The following is a 17,026-nucleotide window of genomic DNA, read 5'->3' as shown; positions in this document are numbered from 1 at the left end:
CTTTTCATATAGTTCAGTGTAAGCTCAATCAGACAATACATCTCCATCATCTGCTCGGGTTAACAGCTGCTGAAGCTGTGAGTGATGCCCTCAGTCATCAACATTTAATAGGAACAAATGAAACACATCTTTCAGCTGCCCTTCATAGATGATCACCGTTGAGACCCTGCTGTCCGTACCTTCTCCTCCAGCTTCCTGATGTCCTCAGTGTATTTCTGAGTGACTTGCTTGAAGAACTCATTCAAATGAAGAACCTCCAGTTCGGCCACAGCCAGCTTCCTGCCCAGCTCCTCATCGCAGCACAGTCTGTCAGACGGCGCTCTCATTGCTGTCTCCTGTTGGACAAAGAGTACTTGTTGCCATACCTGAGGTCTCTTAAAAGTAGTATGGGAGGTAGAGCCTTCAGTTATCAGGCCCCTCTCCTTTGGAATTATCTACTCATCAGGGTCCGGGAGGCAGACACCCTCTCTACTTTTAAGAGTAGGCTTCAAACTTTCCTTTTTGATAAAGCTTATAGTTAGAGCTGGATCAGGCTTGGACCAGCTCTTAGTTAAGCTGCTATAGACTTAAACAGATGAGGGAACTGACACACTGGGATCCTATCTCACCCCACACTCACCCCCCCTCTATCACTTACTTTAACCCTCCCTGTCCCAGTAAAGTTACTAACCACAGACCTTTCTGGAGTCCCTGAGCCCCCTTGTCTCGTAGGTTCCTCTGGATCTCTGCCATAGACGGCCTGCTGCTGTGGACGTTCCAGACTCCAGTGCCATAACTTCTACTATCTATATCACCACTATCATCTCTCTCTCTCTTCATCTCCCTCTATCCCTCTCTCCAACTCACAACTAACATGAGTCTGGTCCTGCTGGAGGTTTCTGCCTGTTAAAGGAAGTTTGTCCTTGCCACTGTAACTTGCTAAATGCTGCAAAGTGCTCTGCTCATGGTGGATTAAGATGAGATCAGACTGAGTCCTGTCTGTAAGATGGGACTGGATCTTATCCTGTCTAGGGTTAGAATAGAAGTACAGTCTAGACCTGCTCTGTTTGGAAAGAGTCTTCAGATAACATTTGTCAGGATTTGGAGCTATATGAATAAAGATTGATTGATCATCAAATTTCAGATCTGAACATTTAATTTGACATAAAAAGTGTGTGAATAGTTGGGTTGAGTAATCCTGTCTCTATTAAGTTGTCCTATCTAACAATGGCATAAAGAATGTGAAGTGTCACCTTAGTGTTCAGGATGTAGGTGTTGTCAAACCATCCTCTCTGGCTGTGCAGGACCTGCTGCGCTCTGAGCTCGTTCTCTCTGATCCGAGCATGGAGCTGAAGGATCTGTTGCTTCTGTCTGAAACACAAAATATTGAGTGTGACCTTATGGCTCGAATATCATTGAATCTAAAATCACTCCCAGGTTTGTGACGTTTGATTTCATTTGCCTGTTAAAAGATCTCAGTGTAGTCTGATGTTGTTTGGCTTTGGCACAGACTAAAATAATTCTTGTCTCATTCTCACTCAGTTTAAAAAGCTCCTGCTAATCCACATTCATGTCTGAGAGACAGGCAGTGAGGGAATGATTACTGACATGATGACTTGAGATAATGTGTCTGAGTGGAGGAATGTATAGGGAGAATAAAATAGGCATGAAAGCATCCCTAAGGAAAGTCACGTGTCTCTGACACACAAGCACAGAGGCTGATAAAAAACTGTCTGTTATAGAGAGAAGAACTGAGCCAGGATGATTGTCAGAAAAACACATTATTAACTTTCACTAACATGATCAACACCAGAGACAAACTGATCACACGTCATGTCAAATCAATCCACAAAAAAAAGTTCAGACACATTTAGCTTCTGCTTGTTTACACTAGAGGCTGACCTTTTTTTAGGGATTCGCACGGGATGGAAGTCAACTTTACTATTGACCACGTGATTGGGACGGTACAGGATGAAAAGTTAACAGGAGCAGACGGGTAAGCGGGAACCAACCAATAGGACAAACAAAACAAAACAAAACAAAAAAACATAGGACAGGCACCACATTTTGTAGTTTTCTTTCAATAAGCCTACACTGTAACGCACCTGTAACACAAAGTCATCTAAAAAGAATGGGGAGAAGATCAAATCAAATTCAATGTACTGCCTAAGACTAAAAGAAGAAAAGAAATGGGAGCGGTACAGGAGCGAGAGTCATTCTGAATGGGAGCATGAGTCATTTTACTGGGAGTGGGACGGGACAGGAATTTTCTTTTACTCTGGCCCAGGATTGGGATGGGACAAGATTTTTTTTTCTATGGGAGTGGGATGGGACAGGAGGGAAAATCCACTCCCGTTTCACCCTCTAGTTGACACCTTAGATTGGTAAAAGGTGAGGTAAAACCGTTAGCTTCCGTTAGCATCAAAACAATGTGGCTAAGAAGCTAGTTTCAGTTAGCATGCTAAATCAGCAGGCTACGGACATTTTCATGTTGGATCCTGTCCATCAATATGATGAAGGAGTGGAGCAGGTGAGAGAAACTTTAGGTTAGCGATCTCTACAAAGAAAGTTAAACCATGAGCGGTGGTGATGATAGCAGCAGGGTTCAAAGTTGTGACATTAGTTTCTTTTTAAAGGTGTGTGAACCGCAGAGCTCAGAGAAGAAGGAGAGCTGAATGAGGACAGTTTCATGTTCAATCCACCACAACAGACAGAGAAGAATCCATCACCATGGAACGATCACTGACGAGGAATCACTGGGACTATTTTTAAAAACTGTAAATAAAATCATTTAAATCAATAAAATCATATTTAATCAATGTTTTTTTTACCAACATGTTCATATCTTAAGTTTGTAGATGGGTAATGAGCGGGCTACTAACTTAGCCCACTTAGTCTTGTCTAGTTCCAATTCAGGATTCTATTTCCCATAACTTACTTATTTGATGACTGTGCTTTCTAGAACACATCAAATGTGCACAATAATATGTTATACATGCAGAGCAAGTATGATTCTGTCCTCTAACTTTAATTTAAAAAAATCAGAAAACAAGAAAACCAGGGGTGCATCAAACTCGGCTGGAGGTGGAGCTTTCAGCAGAGCGTCTGCCCCCTGGTGGCTGGCTGCAGTATAGGTCAAAAAATCTGTCTCCCCATTCATTTGAATGGGGCTGCAGTCAAACTTTAAAAAATAAATACTCGTGGTACGAATATTTCTCACATCTGTATGCTGTGGTGATATGTAGTTATTATTTGACTGTTTTGTGTCCAAGTCCTCTTTTTCCTGAAAAGTTTCTTTTTCATTAGTTATTAGAGTTTTAAAAACAAGGTTTTACTTCCTGTTTCCTTTGATTCACAGCCGCCGTAGAGGGAAACTTCAAAGGACACACAGCGTCTTGTGACGCTACACTGTAGGGCGGAGCTTGTAACAGTGGCTTCACAGGCTCTGGCTGCACAATGGCTGTGCCCAGGAGCGGGATTTTTTGGCTTCAGAACCGTACAACGGGAAGAGGTGGAGCAACGCTGTCCATTTTTATTTAAGTCTATGAAGAAAACACATACTTGTGTAGTGAACAGGCCACTGTGGAGGGAATTCACTTAGAGTGGATATCAGCAGCCAAGAATTGCGCCTCATTTGCCCCCTCTATCAGCTCCGTCGCAAGGTCCAATTCACAAAGCAAAACTGCCACAGTTTGCACCTTACTGTGACTGTGCATCACAGAGCTGCGCTGTGAGCTCTCATCCTGACGGTGCTAAATTCTGTCCACAAACATGATGAGCTGGATGGAGAGGGGAAGCCCTTTTATCCAGTAAGCTTGGTAAAATGGAAAAAGAGTTTTTCCTTTTTATTGTTGAGTTGATTCATGACAGATGTGACACAAATTTCACCGTTTATGACCGGCAAAAAGCAGCTCGTTCAGATTCAAAATGATAATAAACAAACAAACAAGTGGTCCGTCGTGCGTAATAGCACGTCCTTTTTGCTCGTTCAGCAGGTGCACAAGCCAGCAATCCCTCAGTGAATCAGGCCCTGTGTGTGTTTTGAGCGTGTCCTGCAGTACCTGTCTATCTCCAGCTCCCTCTGTCTCAGCAGCCCCTCTTTCACCTTCACCAGAGCATTCACAGGGAGAGAGCTCTGCATCAGCACCTGCAAAAACACACACACACACACTTCAGGTTTCACATACGAGCATTACATTCTCACTCAGCATGTGTTCGTTTGACACGATGAAAAGCTCTGTCTTTGTTGTTTCTGTTACGTTATCAGACGCTGATAACAACAATCTGAGTCTGAATTTTTTGTGGACCCACTTTTATGCCTGAGGAATGATATTGCAGTCATTGTAGCACGTTTCAGTGCTGCAGGATGAAGAACTCTATTAGTCATTTGCATGTAAAAATAGGACCCAGATCTCAAAGTATTGGAGTTAACCATTACCCATTTATTTCCTGAAGTCATCCATTTCCTTTCTAACCTCACTGATGACTCTTACCTGGTTCAGCCCTGGTTCCTGCTGCCATGATGACAGGTTGTCTCCACCCCCACCCTCCGTTCCAGGTTTGCCTCCGCGCTCTGTTTTGGGCCTGTACTCCATCTGCTCCGTCAGCCACATCTGTGTGCGGACTGCCGGCTGAATTGGGGAGCTTCTGTCGGTCTGAGGACCCAGCAGAGTGTCTCCCTGTGTGGGTAAGCTGAGACCATACAGCCCTCCTCCGCCCCGGGCCAGTTTAGTTTCTGGTAAAGCACTGTAGTTCATGTCCAGACTGGTGTGTTTGGCTGGTGAGGACAGAGCTGAAGAAATGGACCGCTCTGATTCCAAACCAGTAGACCTGCTGCTGTGGAGGTAGCGGTATCCAGGGGCTGCACCTGGTGAGCGCAGCAGCAAGGTGCGACTGAGCGGGGAGGAAGATAAAGGAAGATAAAGGTCCATGTTTGAAGCCCGCGGCTCCTTTCTGTACCCGTACAGCAGACCTCTATCCAGGGAGCCTCGTGAATCTTGGTTTTGTGGGTCACCTGAAGTCCTGGTGGAGGTCTTGTCAGCGCTGGAAGACAGTTTGGTGAGAGAGGACCACTTCCGGATAGGTCTCTGGTCCTTCATGTCGAGGCAGCTCGGTGCACCCAGTGGAGACATCCCCGGTGTGTGCTGCTGGCAGGACCTGCTCCAGCGGCTCGTGCTGCAGGGGGAGGCAGAAGAGGGGGACGGCAGGACGAGCACAGTGGGGACGCCATCATCCTCTAGACCTAAGTGACTGTGGGACAGCGGCTGAAATGACAGGGGGGTTGTGCTAGAGCTGGAGTCGTCTGTGAGGAGACAAACAGAGCAAAGACACACATTTTAAGTGTTACAGTCAAGCCCTTCCAACCGTCTGTTTTACACATCATTTAAAGCTAGGGTTGGTAGCCTCGGAAAACTAGCATGAATCTGAATATAGCATTTCCTCAGGACTGCACTACGTCAACTCATGTCTCACTCAGCAGTAAGAAAACACCAAAACATTCTCATAGTGAAAGTTAAAAACACAAACAAACATGGCTGCTGTTAGTACTCACAACTGTCATGCTAGCATTATCCAGTTGTACCGGTGACACGATATCAGGAGAAAAGTTATAACACATGTAAGGGCCATTTCAAGATGTGTGTGTGTGTGTGTGTGTGTGTGTGTGTGTGTGTGTGTGTGTGTGTGTGTGTGTGTGTGTGTGTGTGTGTGTGTGTGTGTGTGTGTGTGTGTGTGTGTGTGCGTGTGTGTGTAGGACACTAAGTTGTCCGCTAGGGGTCACCCCTGTTTGGTTCTCATGCATACTTATGTAGGAACCTTTCACCAGTCAACAGGTGTGTTTCTAGACGGCGAAGCACAAATAGTTTTTTGACCGCAACGTGCCACAACGTGCCGCAACGCCGGCTGGGTGAAGCGTTCGTGGAGTAAATGTGATTTATGGATTTTGATGGACACTTATGTTGGATTCTTGCATGTTACACAAGCGGCAAACTCCGGTCTCAAACGATGAAGCCAATGCGGAAGTGATATAAACTGCAATACATCGAAAATCCGCTTGAGGCTGGCTGCAGAAACACCGGAAACCACATAGATATGAATGGGAAAAAGACGATCTTTGCAGCATTAATAAACATGTTTACAGCCTGGTTCAAAAAACGGCTTGGCCATACAACGCTAATCTCTCTAATGGCACACACTGTACGGGGGGTGAATTTTTTTCTAACGTGACGGTTAAGAAGATATTAAGATTATGAGTTTTGCCCAAATAAGGACATGACTGACGTGACTCCCGGTCGGGAACACACAGCCATTGGCTAAGAGGCTCACACTACGTCACACTCTGCCTAGTTGAGTTCCGCATTACCAATATGGCTGCTGCCGTCGATTTGCTTCAAAACAGCTCTCAGGAACAGATGGGTGACGTCACGGATACTACGTCCATATTTTATACAGTCTATGATGTTACACTGTGGAGAAAGGACGGTGAACAATAAATCATCCGTAAATGCAACCAAAGGACGTCAGGTACTTCTTTTCACAAGACACAACGTACGGCAAGCGCGTCAATTATGTTTAGCCCGTCTAGACAGCCCCTCAGTGGCTTTAAGTTTTAGGCTTAGCCGCTACAACACATATAATACTGTAACAACTCTACTGTTTGTTAAACGTGTTCAGTGTAGATGTTCTTAATTCCTACAGTGTTGACAGTCAGTGAAGGCATCAGGAGAGGTGTAGAGAGTGCGAGCTGGAGAGAGGAGAGACAAGAAGTTTTTCATTCATTCAAACATTGATTGTTGTTTTGTTGGTCGGCGTGCTCCACGGCCAACAGTGACCGGTTATTAAAGATCAACGTGTTCACGAATCGGCTCGTCATCACTACAGCGTACGGACGGATGCTACAATAAATATATATTTTCTGTAGGACTTACTAAATGTCATTAATTCTTCTGCTTGTCAGAGCCCCCGTGGTGAGAGCTTTTTAGACTCTGATCCGGACTACAGTCCTGGGCAAAGCACCTCATCGTGTCAGAGGGGACAGGCCCGAGGTCGAGCGAGAGGGGCAGTAAATAGAGTCAGGGGAAGCAGAGGCAGGTGACGGGGGCGGGGAGTGCACGCCGGGGAAATGTGCGCGCAGGAGGCGGGCAGAACGGCAGGACAGGATTTGATTGGTTTCATAATTTGGCTCCTGATGGCAGGGATTGGTTGGTGTTTTCCCAGGTTTACTCCGGCTGTTGATAGCAGCTTTTCTTCACTCTTTTTTAAGAACACATTATGTATTGATTGCCATCAGGACATAAAGATCATTTTAACCAGTATAACAAAAAAGTGTATCTAAATCTGATTACCAACCCCAGCTTTAAATGAAACTCAAAATCATCAACTCCTTACTCTATAAGCATCGTTTGTCTCCTTTGTTTTTGTTAATGTTAGAGTTTGTATTCAGATCACACAGTGTCAGCCAGCAGTCATCAAATAAGTGGTTTGTGGAAGTTACATCTAGTTCTTTGGGTTGAAAAAAGAGCTACAAGAGACTCTTTTCAAAATGTGCCTCAGTTTCATCGATGTGTATCTTTGTTTCCTTTAATGTAATGAAAAGATGAATAAAAGATTTCTTTTTGCAACGTTGTCCGACGTTTAGTAAAACAATCTGAATCTGTCTGAACCAAGAGCTTCAAGAGGATCCGCCTTGATCCATCAAGGATTACATGAAGTCATTACAGCATGGTTCACTGCTGCAGGGCGAAGAAATCTACTGGAGCAACTCAAAAACTGTTCCTACGTCGTGTTCGATGAGACCCCGAATACGGAAAAACTGGCCCAGGTTACTGTGTTAGAATTAGTATGAATCCTTAAAACTATCAAAGCCAAGACAGCAGGGGTGGGAACCGCTGGGTGACTCACGATACAATACACAATACTAAGCCCATGATAACAATAATATCACAATACTGCAATACTCAATATATAGCAAAAGAATGATGGAACAATAAATCCTGATATCTAGTTAACCAAAGAATAAAAACTGTTCTTTAAAAAGGCAAAGTGCAGGATTCATGTATTTATTCACTGCACTCTGGTTTCACTGAGATAAAACAAAGTTCATGTTTTTAGTTCCTTAAATTAAATTGAAAGAGCTTTAAAACAACTGTTGGTGTTAAAATGACATTTCTTAAAGATGTCACATTTATAAATGAAATACATTTTAATGAACAAACAACAAGCTGGTGTCTGTAAACTGTTCACACGTTCAACCTTTGAAACATCTGTTTTAATGTCAACCTGTGTGACTGAACATGTAACAGGTCGTCATATTCACCGTGATGTCAGCAACTACCATAGACCGTATAAATATGGATGTAGTATCCGTGACGTCATCCATCTGTTTCTGAAGCGCTGTTTTGAGGTCAATCGTCGGCGGGAGCCATATTGGAAGTGTTGAACTCAACATAACTTCTGTCGAGCTAGTGTGAGGTAAAGAGGCGGGCTTTGATCCTCCTAGCCAACAGCTACAGTGTTCCCGCCTGTCAATCAAGTCAGCTGTGCCTCTCATAATGGAAAACTTGTAATCTCAAATTGTTTGAAATTGCAACGTTATGAAATAATTCACCCCGTACAGTGTGCGCCGATCGTGAAATGAGCTATCCAGACTACACTCATTTTTTGAACCAGGCTGTTAACATGTTTATTTCTGCTGTAAAGATCGGCTTTTTGGAATTGTGGACACTCGATGAACTGCAGTTTTTAACACTTCTACATTGGCTTCAATTCTTATGGCCGGAGGTTGCCTCCTGGTAACTACAGACGGATCTTTTCAGTTAGCATTCATTCCTCAGTAGTCTTCAGTCAAACTTCTGCCATGTGAGCTCCGCTGTAAGTCTCGTACATCGTGCTCCTTTATAACACGTAGGAGCATTTCCCTTGTTTTCAGTAAACGAGCAGTAACGATCACGTAGGACTCTGTGTCACGTTAAGTCCGCACATCGCAGGTGAGTCAAACTCTATATGCAGACTCCTCCATCCTTCCTCTCGTCTCAGCCATAGACTGTATAAATAATGGACGTAGGATCCGGGATATCACACGTCTGTTTCTGAAGCGCAGGTTTGAAGTGAAGTGCCATATTGAAATCCTGAACTCAACCTAACTGCTGTCTAGCTAGTGTGAGGCAAAGAGGCCGGCCTTTAGCCTCCTCGCTAACAGCTACTGGGTGACCGCTTGTCAATTAAGTCAGCCATGTTCTTATTTGGGCAAACATCTTCAGTTTAATATCTTAGAAAAATACCAAAACAAAAATCAACCCCCGTGCTGAGAGAGAAATGAGCTCTTCAGACCTAAACAGTTTTTTGAACCAGGCTGTAAACATGTTTAAACATGATCGTCTTCTTTGAATGGGTGTGTGTTAGGGCTGTCAAAATTGCTCCAAAATGACGTTCGAATATTCACTCTAAAAAAAAAACCATAGGTTTGAACCATTGGAATATCTATATTTGCGCATTATGTCAATAACAGGTGGACAAACTAATACAAGGAGACATAACTACTTGTATATGTATTTTTATTTAAGGTATAACATGCCTTAAACATACCTACACATTACAAAACAAGTAAACGACCTAATGGTCTATACCGTAACACTTTTAAGACCAGAGACCTCTCGTTCGCTCGCCCCCCTCCCCTCTCTGTGCGTAATGCGCTGAGTGGGTGCTGAACGAGACTTGTGCGAGCAATTAAGGGTCCTGACTCTTGTCCCTAATATAGGCAGGCTTCATTCAGTGATTGAAGCAAATATTAACATTAATTGAAGTTAAAGTTAAAAACGAAAAAGGAGTCCACTTACATTCTTGACGCTTGTATAAAAAAAAGAGGAAAAACTGCATTTTATCCCAGTGTCACTGATTGTCGGGCTCTTTTAGTCCACTGTCAATGTAGGGTCTTAGGCCTGACAGGTTATTTGTCAAAAACACAAGACAGTCCACATGTGAAGAGGCCAGATCTCTTTTTATTCACTATGTTCCCAGCGGAGGATAAGATGCGTTCAGAGCGCACTGAGGATCCGGGGACGGAAAGATTTCTCTCTGCCGTCTGCTTCACGCTGTGCATGTGTGACTCCTGTGACCTGTCCCTGACCCGTCATGCAGTGCGCCCACTCGCAAAGCAACCGCTGATGTGTTTTTTTCCACAATCGAATATTAATTTTCACAATCGAATCTCTGTTTTTTTTAAATATTTGAATATATATTCAAATTTAGAATATTCGTTGACAGCCCTAGTGTGTGTATGTGGTTTCTTGTGTTTCTGAAGCTAGCCTCAAGTGGACACTCGAGGAACTGCAGTTTTTAGCACTTCCGCATGGGCTTCATAATTTCAGACCGGAGGTTGCCGCTTGGTTTTTAGTCGCTGTCAGCTTCTTCTGCGGTCAGTTAACTGCAGTTCATGTTCCCCCCATTCATGCTGTTAGCACCATCGTGTGGAGTCATTAATAAGCGATGCGGTGAGTCAGATTGACAGGTATTGATCCAGTTAAAGTATCGATATTCATCCCCTCGTATCAATATTTTATTTACGATACGATATATTGCCATATCGATATTTTGTCCCACCCAAGCAGCAACCTCCGGTCTAAAAATATGAGTCCAATGCGGCAGCACTAAAAACTGCAGTTCATCAAGGATCCGCTTGAGGCTGGCTCCGGAAGTACCGGAAACCACATACACACACAATTAAAAAAAAGCCGATCTTTACAGCAGAAATAAACATGTTTACAGCCTGGTATAAAAAACGAGTGTAGTCTGGATAGCTCATTTCTTGATCAGCACACACTGTACAGAGTGAATTTTTTCAGAACGCGGCAATTTCAAATAATTTGAGATTACGTGTTTTCCAATGAGAGGCACAGCTGACTTGACTGACAGGCGTGAAAACTGTAGCTGTTCGCTAGGAGGCTCAAAGCCCGCCTCTTTACGTCACAATCACTCGACAGCAGCAATATGGCTCCCGCCGATTATTGGCCTCAAAACAGTGCTTCAGAAACAGATGGGTGACGTCACTGATACTACATCCACATTTTATACAGGCTATGGTCCCACCCCTACATGACAGTTCGACAGTCATTTAATTATTATCATCATGATTTTGATTATTCACCCGACCTGAAAACAAATCACAGACAGTTTGACCAAAAGCAGGAATACATTTAAAGGCAGCCACACATTGTTGTGATGATAATACACACCTCAAAAACTATTCTGACTAACACGACTAACAATCTACAAACTCTGCTGATACTGCATCTGTGAGCTGTGAGTGATGAAAGAGATAGAGAATGAAAGTTAAAGGATGTCCTGCCTTCCATGCTGTCGGAGCAGTAGGTGCCAATGCCAGTGTCCCCGCTGTCGGATACTGTGCTGTGTCTGCGCCCGCTCAGAGTAACGTTCCCTGGCCCGGGGGGGTCTCTGTGACAGCCTGATTCATGACCAAGGACCCATCCTGGAGAGCTGCCACTGCAGGAGCCTAAATCAGAGCATTTCATTACAAGGCAAGCTGAAGGCATTCAGTGTAAGACACACTGAAAGACAGTTCACAGGTTTATCCTCTTTATATCAAAACTCTTTCTTTTACAATGTTCAGAAACGGGCTCAGACCAAAGAAGAGCGCATGGTGTGTTTTTGTGTTTGTGCAGAAGCGGTGATGTGTAATATGTTTGATTCAGCATGAAAGTTAAAGACAAATATCCTTAAAGAGCATCATACACTGCAAAAAAGGGTAGCCTAAATATAGGGTAATTCAAGGTGAAAATTTCTTATAACTAGTGAAATGATCTGTCCATGCAGCAAGTCGATTTTACTTGATAAGAAATCTTAAAATGAGATTGTTACATCTAGAAAAAAGCAGGCTCTGAAAAGTATTAAAAAGGTTGAAATAAGTAGAATGATGATTTCTTAGCTCAAACTACTTGAAAACAAACTTCCTACAGCACAGTTATAAGTGAAATATACTGAATATAAGCAAAGAACATCTCATTTATTTATTTCATATATTTATTTTGAGCACATTAAGCTCTGGGGAGAGAAAAACAACACCAATTTAAGTAAAAAATGACTCACTATTAGAAAACTATGATTACGCTGTTTCTTGATATAAGCTGACTCGTCTTAAAATAAACCTAATCCATCTTAAAACTAAAACTAAAATCTTTAAACCAGGTCTTATTCTTAGAATACACCTCTGAAATGTTTCTACAGAAACCTCAACAGCAGCCTGGATTACTGGCAACATTTAATAAACGTCAGGATTAACAACATGTAACATCAAGAACACTATGAAAAGTGGCTCAGGGTTGATGCATACTTCATTTCAAACAGTCTTTAGAGCCAAACCAAAACAAACGTATCACCATACAGCAGAACTATGAGCAATCAATCAGATACAAGCTGAACTGTGTCTTGAAGAGATGCCTTATGTGTTATTCTTAAATCAAGCAACTTGAAGTTGTTACTCAATCTTGAAACAGGTTTTATTTTGATGAGACTTTAGGTGAGACTACCAATGTAGCTTATTTTAACAGTCATTCACTCAATTTAAGATTCCCAGACTAATTGAGACAAAACAGACATGTTCATAATCAATTTAAGATTCAACCATACATACAAAGATTAAAAACAAGTCAATAACTCCAAAAACAAGCTCCTTCATCTAACATGTCTCAATCTAAGAATTAAAATCTTGGCAAGTGCTGAATTATTTGCAGTGTACAGTCTGATGTTATTTCGTGAAGTAATCTATCGAGTCATTATATCAGATAACATTACGTTTTACTGATTATTATTGTATCATATAATGTACCATATTGTATTAAGTTAAGTTAAGTTAAAGGTTGCTTTAGTTTACTTATTTACAATCCAAACATATATTAGAGAAATATGATACAGCAGTATCCACAGCTAGCATTAGCACCTAAAGTACGGCGAGTGCTGTGGTGCCAAAATGGCAGAAAGTTTACCGTGACAGAGTTAAAGTCAAACCAGTGATTTACAGCGCTTGATGAGTCATCTCTTTCCAGGTAGAGACCGAGAATTTCAGCAGCTAATGTTTGGAACAGTATCCTGAGTCCACTCTGCAGACATATCCCTACCTGCCCTGTGTGATGTGATCTCTGCACACATTTGACCACGGACAGATGGACCTCTGACGTTATTTTAACCACCCAGTGGCTGGATGAAGACTTTAACACGATGAAGACATTATTGACTATAAAGACTTTATTTGAGTTAAAATAGTGCAACAACTCAAAGTTGAAACTGACAATGTTATTGTTTTATTAAAAATATCTTCTCACTCTGGATTTGATGCCAGCAACACGCTTCCAAAGAGTTGAGACAGGGACATGTTTACTGTTATGTTGCATCACCTCCTCTGTTATCAGCACTCTGGTGAACCCAGGAGACCAGTTTCTGGACTTAGAAGGGAAATGTCCCAGTCTTTCCTGATTTAGGACTTAAGCAACTCAACCCTTTGGGGTCTCTTTTGTTGTAATTTTTGTGTCACAATGCTCTGAATGTTTTAATAGATGATGAGTCAGGACTTCAGGCAGGCCAGTTTAGCACGTGGACACTTCTACTACAGAGTCAAGCTGTTGTAATCCGTGCAGAATGTGGTTTGGCATTGTCTTGCTGAAATATGTAAGGTCTTCCTGAAGAAGTCATAGTCTGGATGGCAGCATATGTTGCTCCTTAACATGTATATGTTGTTCAGCATTAATGGAGCCTTCACAGACATGTAAGCTACCCATGCCATGGACTCTTATGATCCCCATACCATCAGGGATGCTGGCTTTGAACAGTGATCTGATAACAAGCTGGGCGGTCCCTCTCCTTTAGAACAGAGGGCACATCATCCATGATTTCCAAAGAGAGTGTAATTTTCCACTTAAACACAGTCTATCTAAAGCGGACTTTGGGCCCAGGGAACTTGCTTCCACTGTAAATGGTATAGTTTTAACAGCAACAAAATGTGTTTTATCATTTCTGAAAGAGATTCTGAGCTTATGCAGTGACTTCCACAACAGAGTCATGTCTGTTTTTAATGCAGTGATTTCCACTACATAGTCATGTCTGTATTTAATGCAGACTTCCACTACAGAGTCATGTCTGTTTTTAATGCAGACTTCCACTACAGTCATGTCTGTTTTTAATGCAGACTTCCACTATAGAGTCATGTCTGTTTTTAATGCAGACTTCCACTACAGTCATGTCTGTTTTTAATGCAGTGACTTCCACTACAGAGTCATGTCTGTTTTTAATGACTGCAGTGACTTCCACTACAGAGTCATGTCTGTTTTTAATGCATTGGCTTCCACTACAGAGTCATGTCTGTTTTTAATGCAGTGACTTCCACTATAGAGTCATGTCTGTTTTTAATGCAGTGACTTCAACTACAGAGTCATGTCTGTTTTTAATGCAGTGACTTCAACTACAGAGTCATGTCTGTTTTTAATGCAGACTTCCACTATAGAGTCATGTCTGTTTTTAATGCAGACTTCCACTACAGAGTCATGTCTGTTTTTAATGCAGTGACTTCCACTACAGAGTCATGTCTGTTTTTAATGCAGTGACTTCAACTACAGAGTCATGTCTGTTTTTAATGCAGTGATTTCCACTACAGAGTCATGTCTGTTTTTAATGCAGTGACTTCCACTACAGAGTCATGTCTGTTTTTAATGACTGCAGTGACTTCCACTACAGAGTCATGTCTGTTTTTAATGACTGCAGTGACTTCCACTACAGAGTCATGTCTGTTTTTAATGCAGTGACTTCCACTACAGAGTCATGTCTGTTTTTAATGCATTGGCTTCCACTAAAGAGTCATGTCTGTTTTTAATGCAGTGATTTCCACTACAGAGTCATGTCTGTTTTTAATGCAGTGACTTCCACTACAGAGTCATGTCTGTTTTTAATGACTGCAGTGACTTCCACTACAGAGTCATGTCTGTTTTTAATGCATTGGCTTCCACTACAGAGTCATGTCTGTTTTTAATGACTGCAGTGACTTCCACTACAGTCACTTTTTTTTGTGCAATTTTGTTCTGATTTTATTTTTGAATGTTTTTGAAATGTTGAATCATTTTTTAGTATTATTGGACTCTTTCAGTGTTCTGTTTTCCCTGACCCAATTGTTTTGGAGCATGCTGCCGGCATCAAGTTTAAGATGAGCATATTTTCTTATATTTTTCATAAAACAATTAATTTTCCAGTTTCAGTACTTAGTTTTTTTTTGTTTTGTTTTTGGAACTTGTCTTTTACACATAAACCTTGCTGTGTGTAGTGAAGCCTTCAATATAACAGCTTCTTCCTCGGGTGCTGTGTTGGTTGAAGGACGTGATGATGTCGCATTGTAACCCAGTATCACATTGTGTCCTATCAGCTGACTGCTGCTGGCCTTTAAATCGTAATCAATGCTTCCTGCTCACATATTTAACATCCTCCACACACCACAGCTCTAATCTGACGATAATCTCACCTGTTTTAGTGGACTCGTATCCATCTTCCGCGTCATTTCTGTACCACATTGTGTCTGATGGAGGGCTTTAAGCAGGGAAAAGACGGCAGCTCGAGCCGAGGACTGGGGAGAGAAAAAGCAAGGCCACAGTCTGGAAACACGGGTACCGAATAAATCCTGGATCCACTCAAAAGGTCGAAAACCATATCCGAAATGTGTCCAGACTCAGATCTATCCAAGTAAAAGTAACGGTTTTAGCTGCTGTAAATAAAGCCTGCTCTGCTCTGAACGTCCTCTCTGCGTAAAGAATAACGTCAGCAGACTCCTCCCACGCAGCTCCGCTACAGATCATGGGCAGTTCGGCTCTGTTCAGTGATCAAGTCATTTGGTTCAGCTCACTTAAAATGAGCCGACTCTTTAGGGTCAAGAACAGCTCTTTATGTAAAACCACGTCTAGACTGAACATATTTAAGGTATCTCATGTATCAAGCAAATATAACATAGTTTGACCCCGTTACCACCTGGCTCAGGGCTGGTGACAAGAAGGTAGGCCACACCAGAACCGGTGTTGTGCCGAGAAACGCCTGCCAGACGAGAATTACATGCACCTCGCGGGAACGCGGTCCACGACAATGTACAGTTTAAAACTGATAAAATTCTTATTTGTGGGGCTAAACAGTGATGAGTAATGACCCGGAAGTAAAGTTTATATCTTCTTGTGTCTTTATGTTGAATAGACCTTTTAGAATAGTTTTATCAGCCTAAACGTTTGACTGAAATGTGATATCCTTTTCAATGCGGAAAACGCAAAACCATGATGATCGATTTAATTTTACTGTGTTACTGGAGTGTTCTGTGATAATCATTAAGCATATATCAACACCGACAGGTAAACAAGCAACTCAAATCACAGGGTTTCATTAAACAGTTGGAGTGTAGAAATTCAGCAGACTTGTAATGATGACCTCTTTTAAATCAGCTACATCTGCTGAATTATGCATCCACCTGTTATTCAGCTTCACAGACTATTACAAGTCACTTATATGTCAATTTTGCATATGGACAGTCCACAAAATATGAGCTGCAATAGTTTAGGACTTCAAAGAATCAGAATAATAACTTTATGGGTGGATGCATTTTTCAACAACAGATATTTTCTGTCTGCTGAAATATGCATCCACCTGTTATTCAGCTTCAGAGACAATGACAGGTCATATTTTTGTAAATAATGAATCCACACAGTCCAAAATATAAGCTGGCACAAAAGATCAGACACTAACTTTGTGGGTGGATGCATATTTCGGCAATACTGATTTGTCTGCCGAAATATGCATCCACCCACAAAGTTAGTGTCTGATCTTTTGGAGAGGAGATGAAATACACGGCCGATATGCGGCCGATGTGCGGCCGATATCCGGGATCCCGGAAGTGCTGTAAATGCGGGAAAGACAATGCTGCCGAGTGGACCAATCACAGGGCTTGCGGACTACCTACTGGTAGTCACATTTTGGAGGAGGTGCACGTCAGCTATGTACGTATGCCTCGGGGTAGGTATGG

General features: G+C 42.3%; 1 protein-coding gene across 3 annotated transcripts in view; it reads right to left on the bottom strand.

Annotated features, from left to right (window-relative positions):
* The window catches only part of cep85l (centrosomal protein 85, like), a 33,411-nt gene extending 17,629 nt beyond the window's left edge, over positions 1-15,782 (bottom strand). For 2 of the 3 annotated variants that reach the window (XR_004633627.1, XM_034700225.1), the window contains exons 1-6: positions 15,491-15,781; positions 11,321-11,485; positions 4,473-5,281; positions 4,041-4,126; positions 1,233-1,350; positions 180-335 (exon numbers count right to left, since the gene is read on the bottom strand). Coding sequence is in view for 2 of the 3 variants with exons in the window: in XM_034700225.1 (XP_034556116.1) it covers positions 180-335; positions 1,233-1,350; positions 4,041-4,126; positions 4,473-5,281; positions 11,321-11,485; positions 15,491-15,539 (1,383 nt within the window). In the remaining variant the exon portion in view is untranslated. Of the gene's footprint in view, positions 1-179; positions 336-1,232; positions 1,351-4,040; positions 4,127-4,472; positions 5,282-11,320; positions 11,486-15,490 lie in introns of all 3 variants that reach the window. The other variant, XM_034700226.1, reaches the window with a different exon arrangement.
* Positions 15,783-17,026: the final 1,244 nt, after the last annotated feature.

The sequence above is a fragment of the Notolabrus celidotus genome, chromosome 13 (assembly GCF_009762535.1).
Source record: "Notolabrus celidotus isolate fNotCel1 chromosome 13, fNotCel1.pri, whole genome shotgun sequence".
Classification (NCBI taxonomy): Eukaryota; Metazoa; Chordata; class Actinopteri; order Labriformes; family Labridae; genus Notolabrus; species Notolabrus celidotus.
The sequence above is the reverse complement of the archived record's forward strand: the minus strand, read 5'-3'. Positions and strand labels throughout refer to the sequence as shown.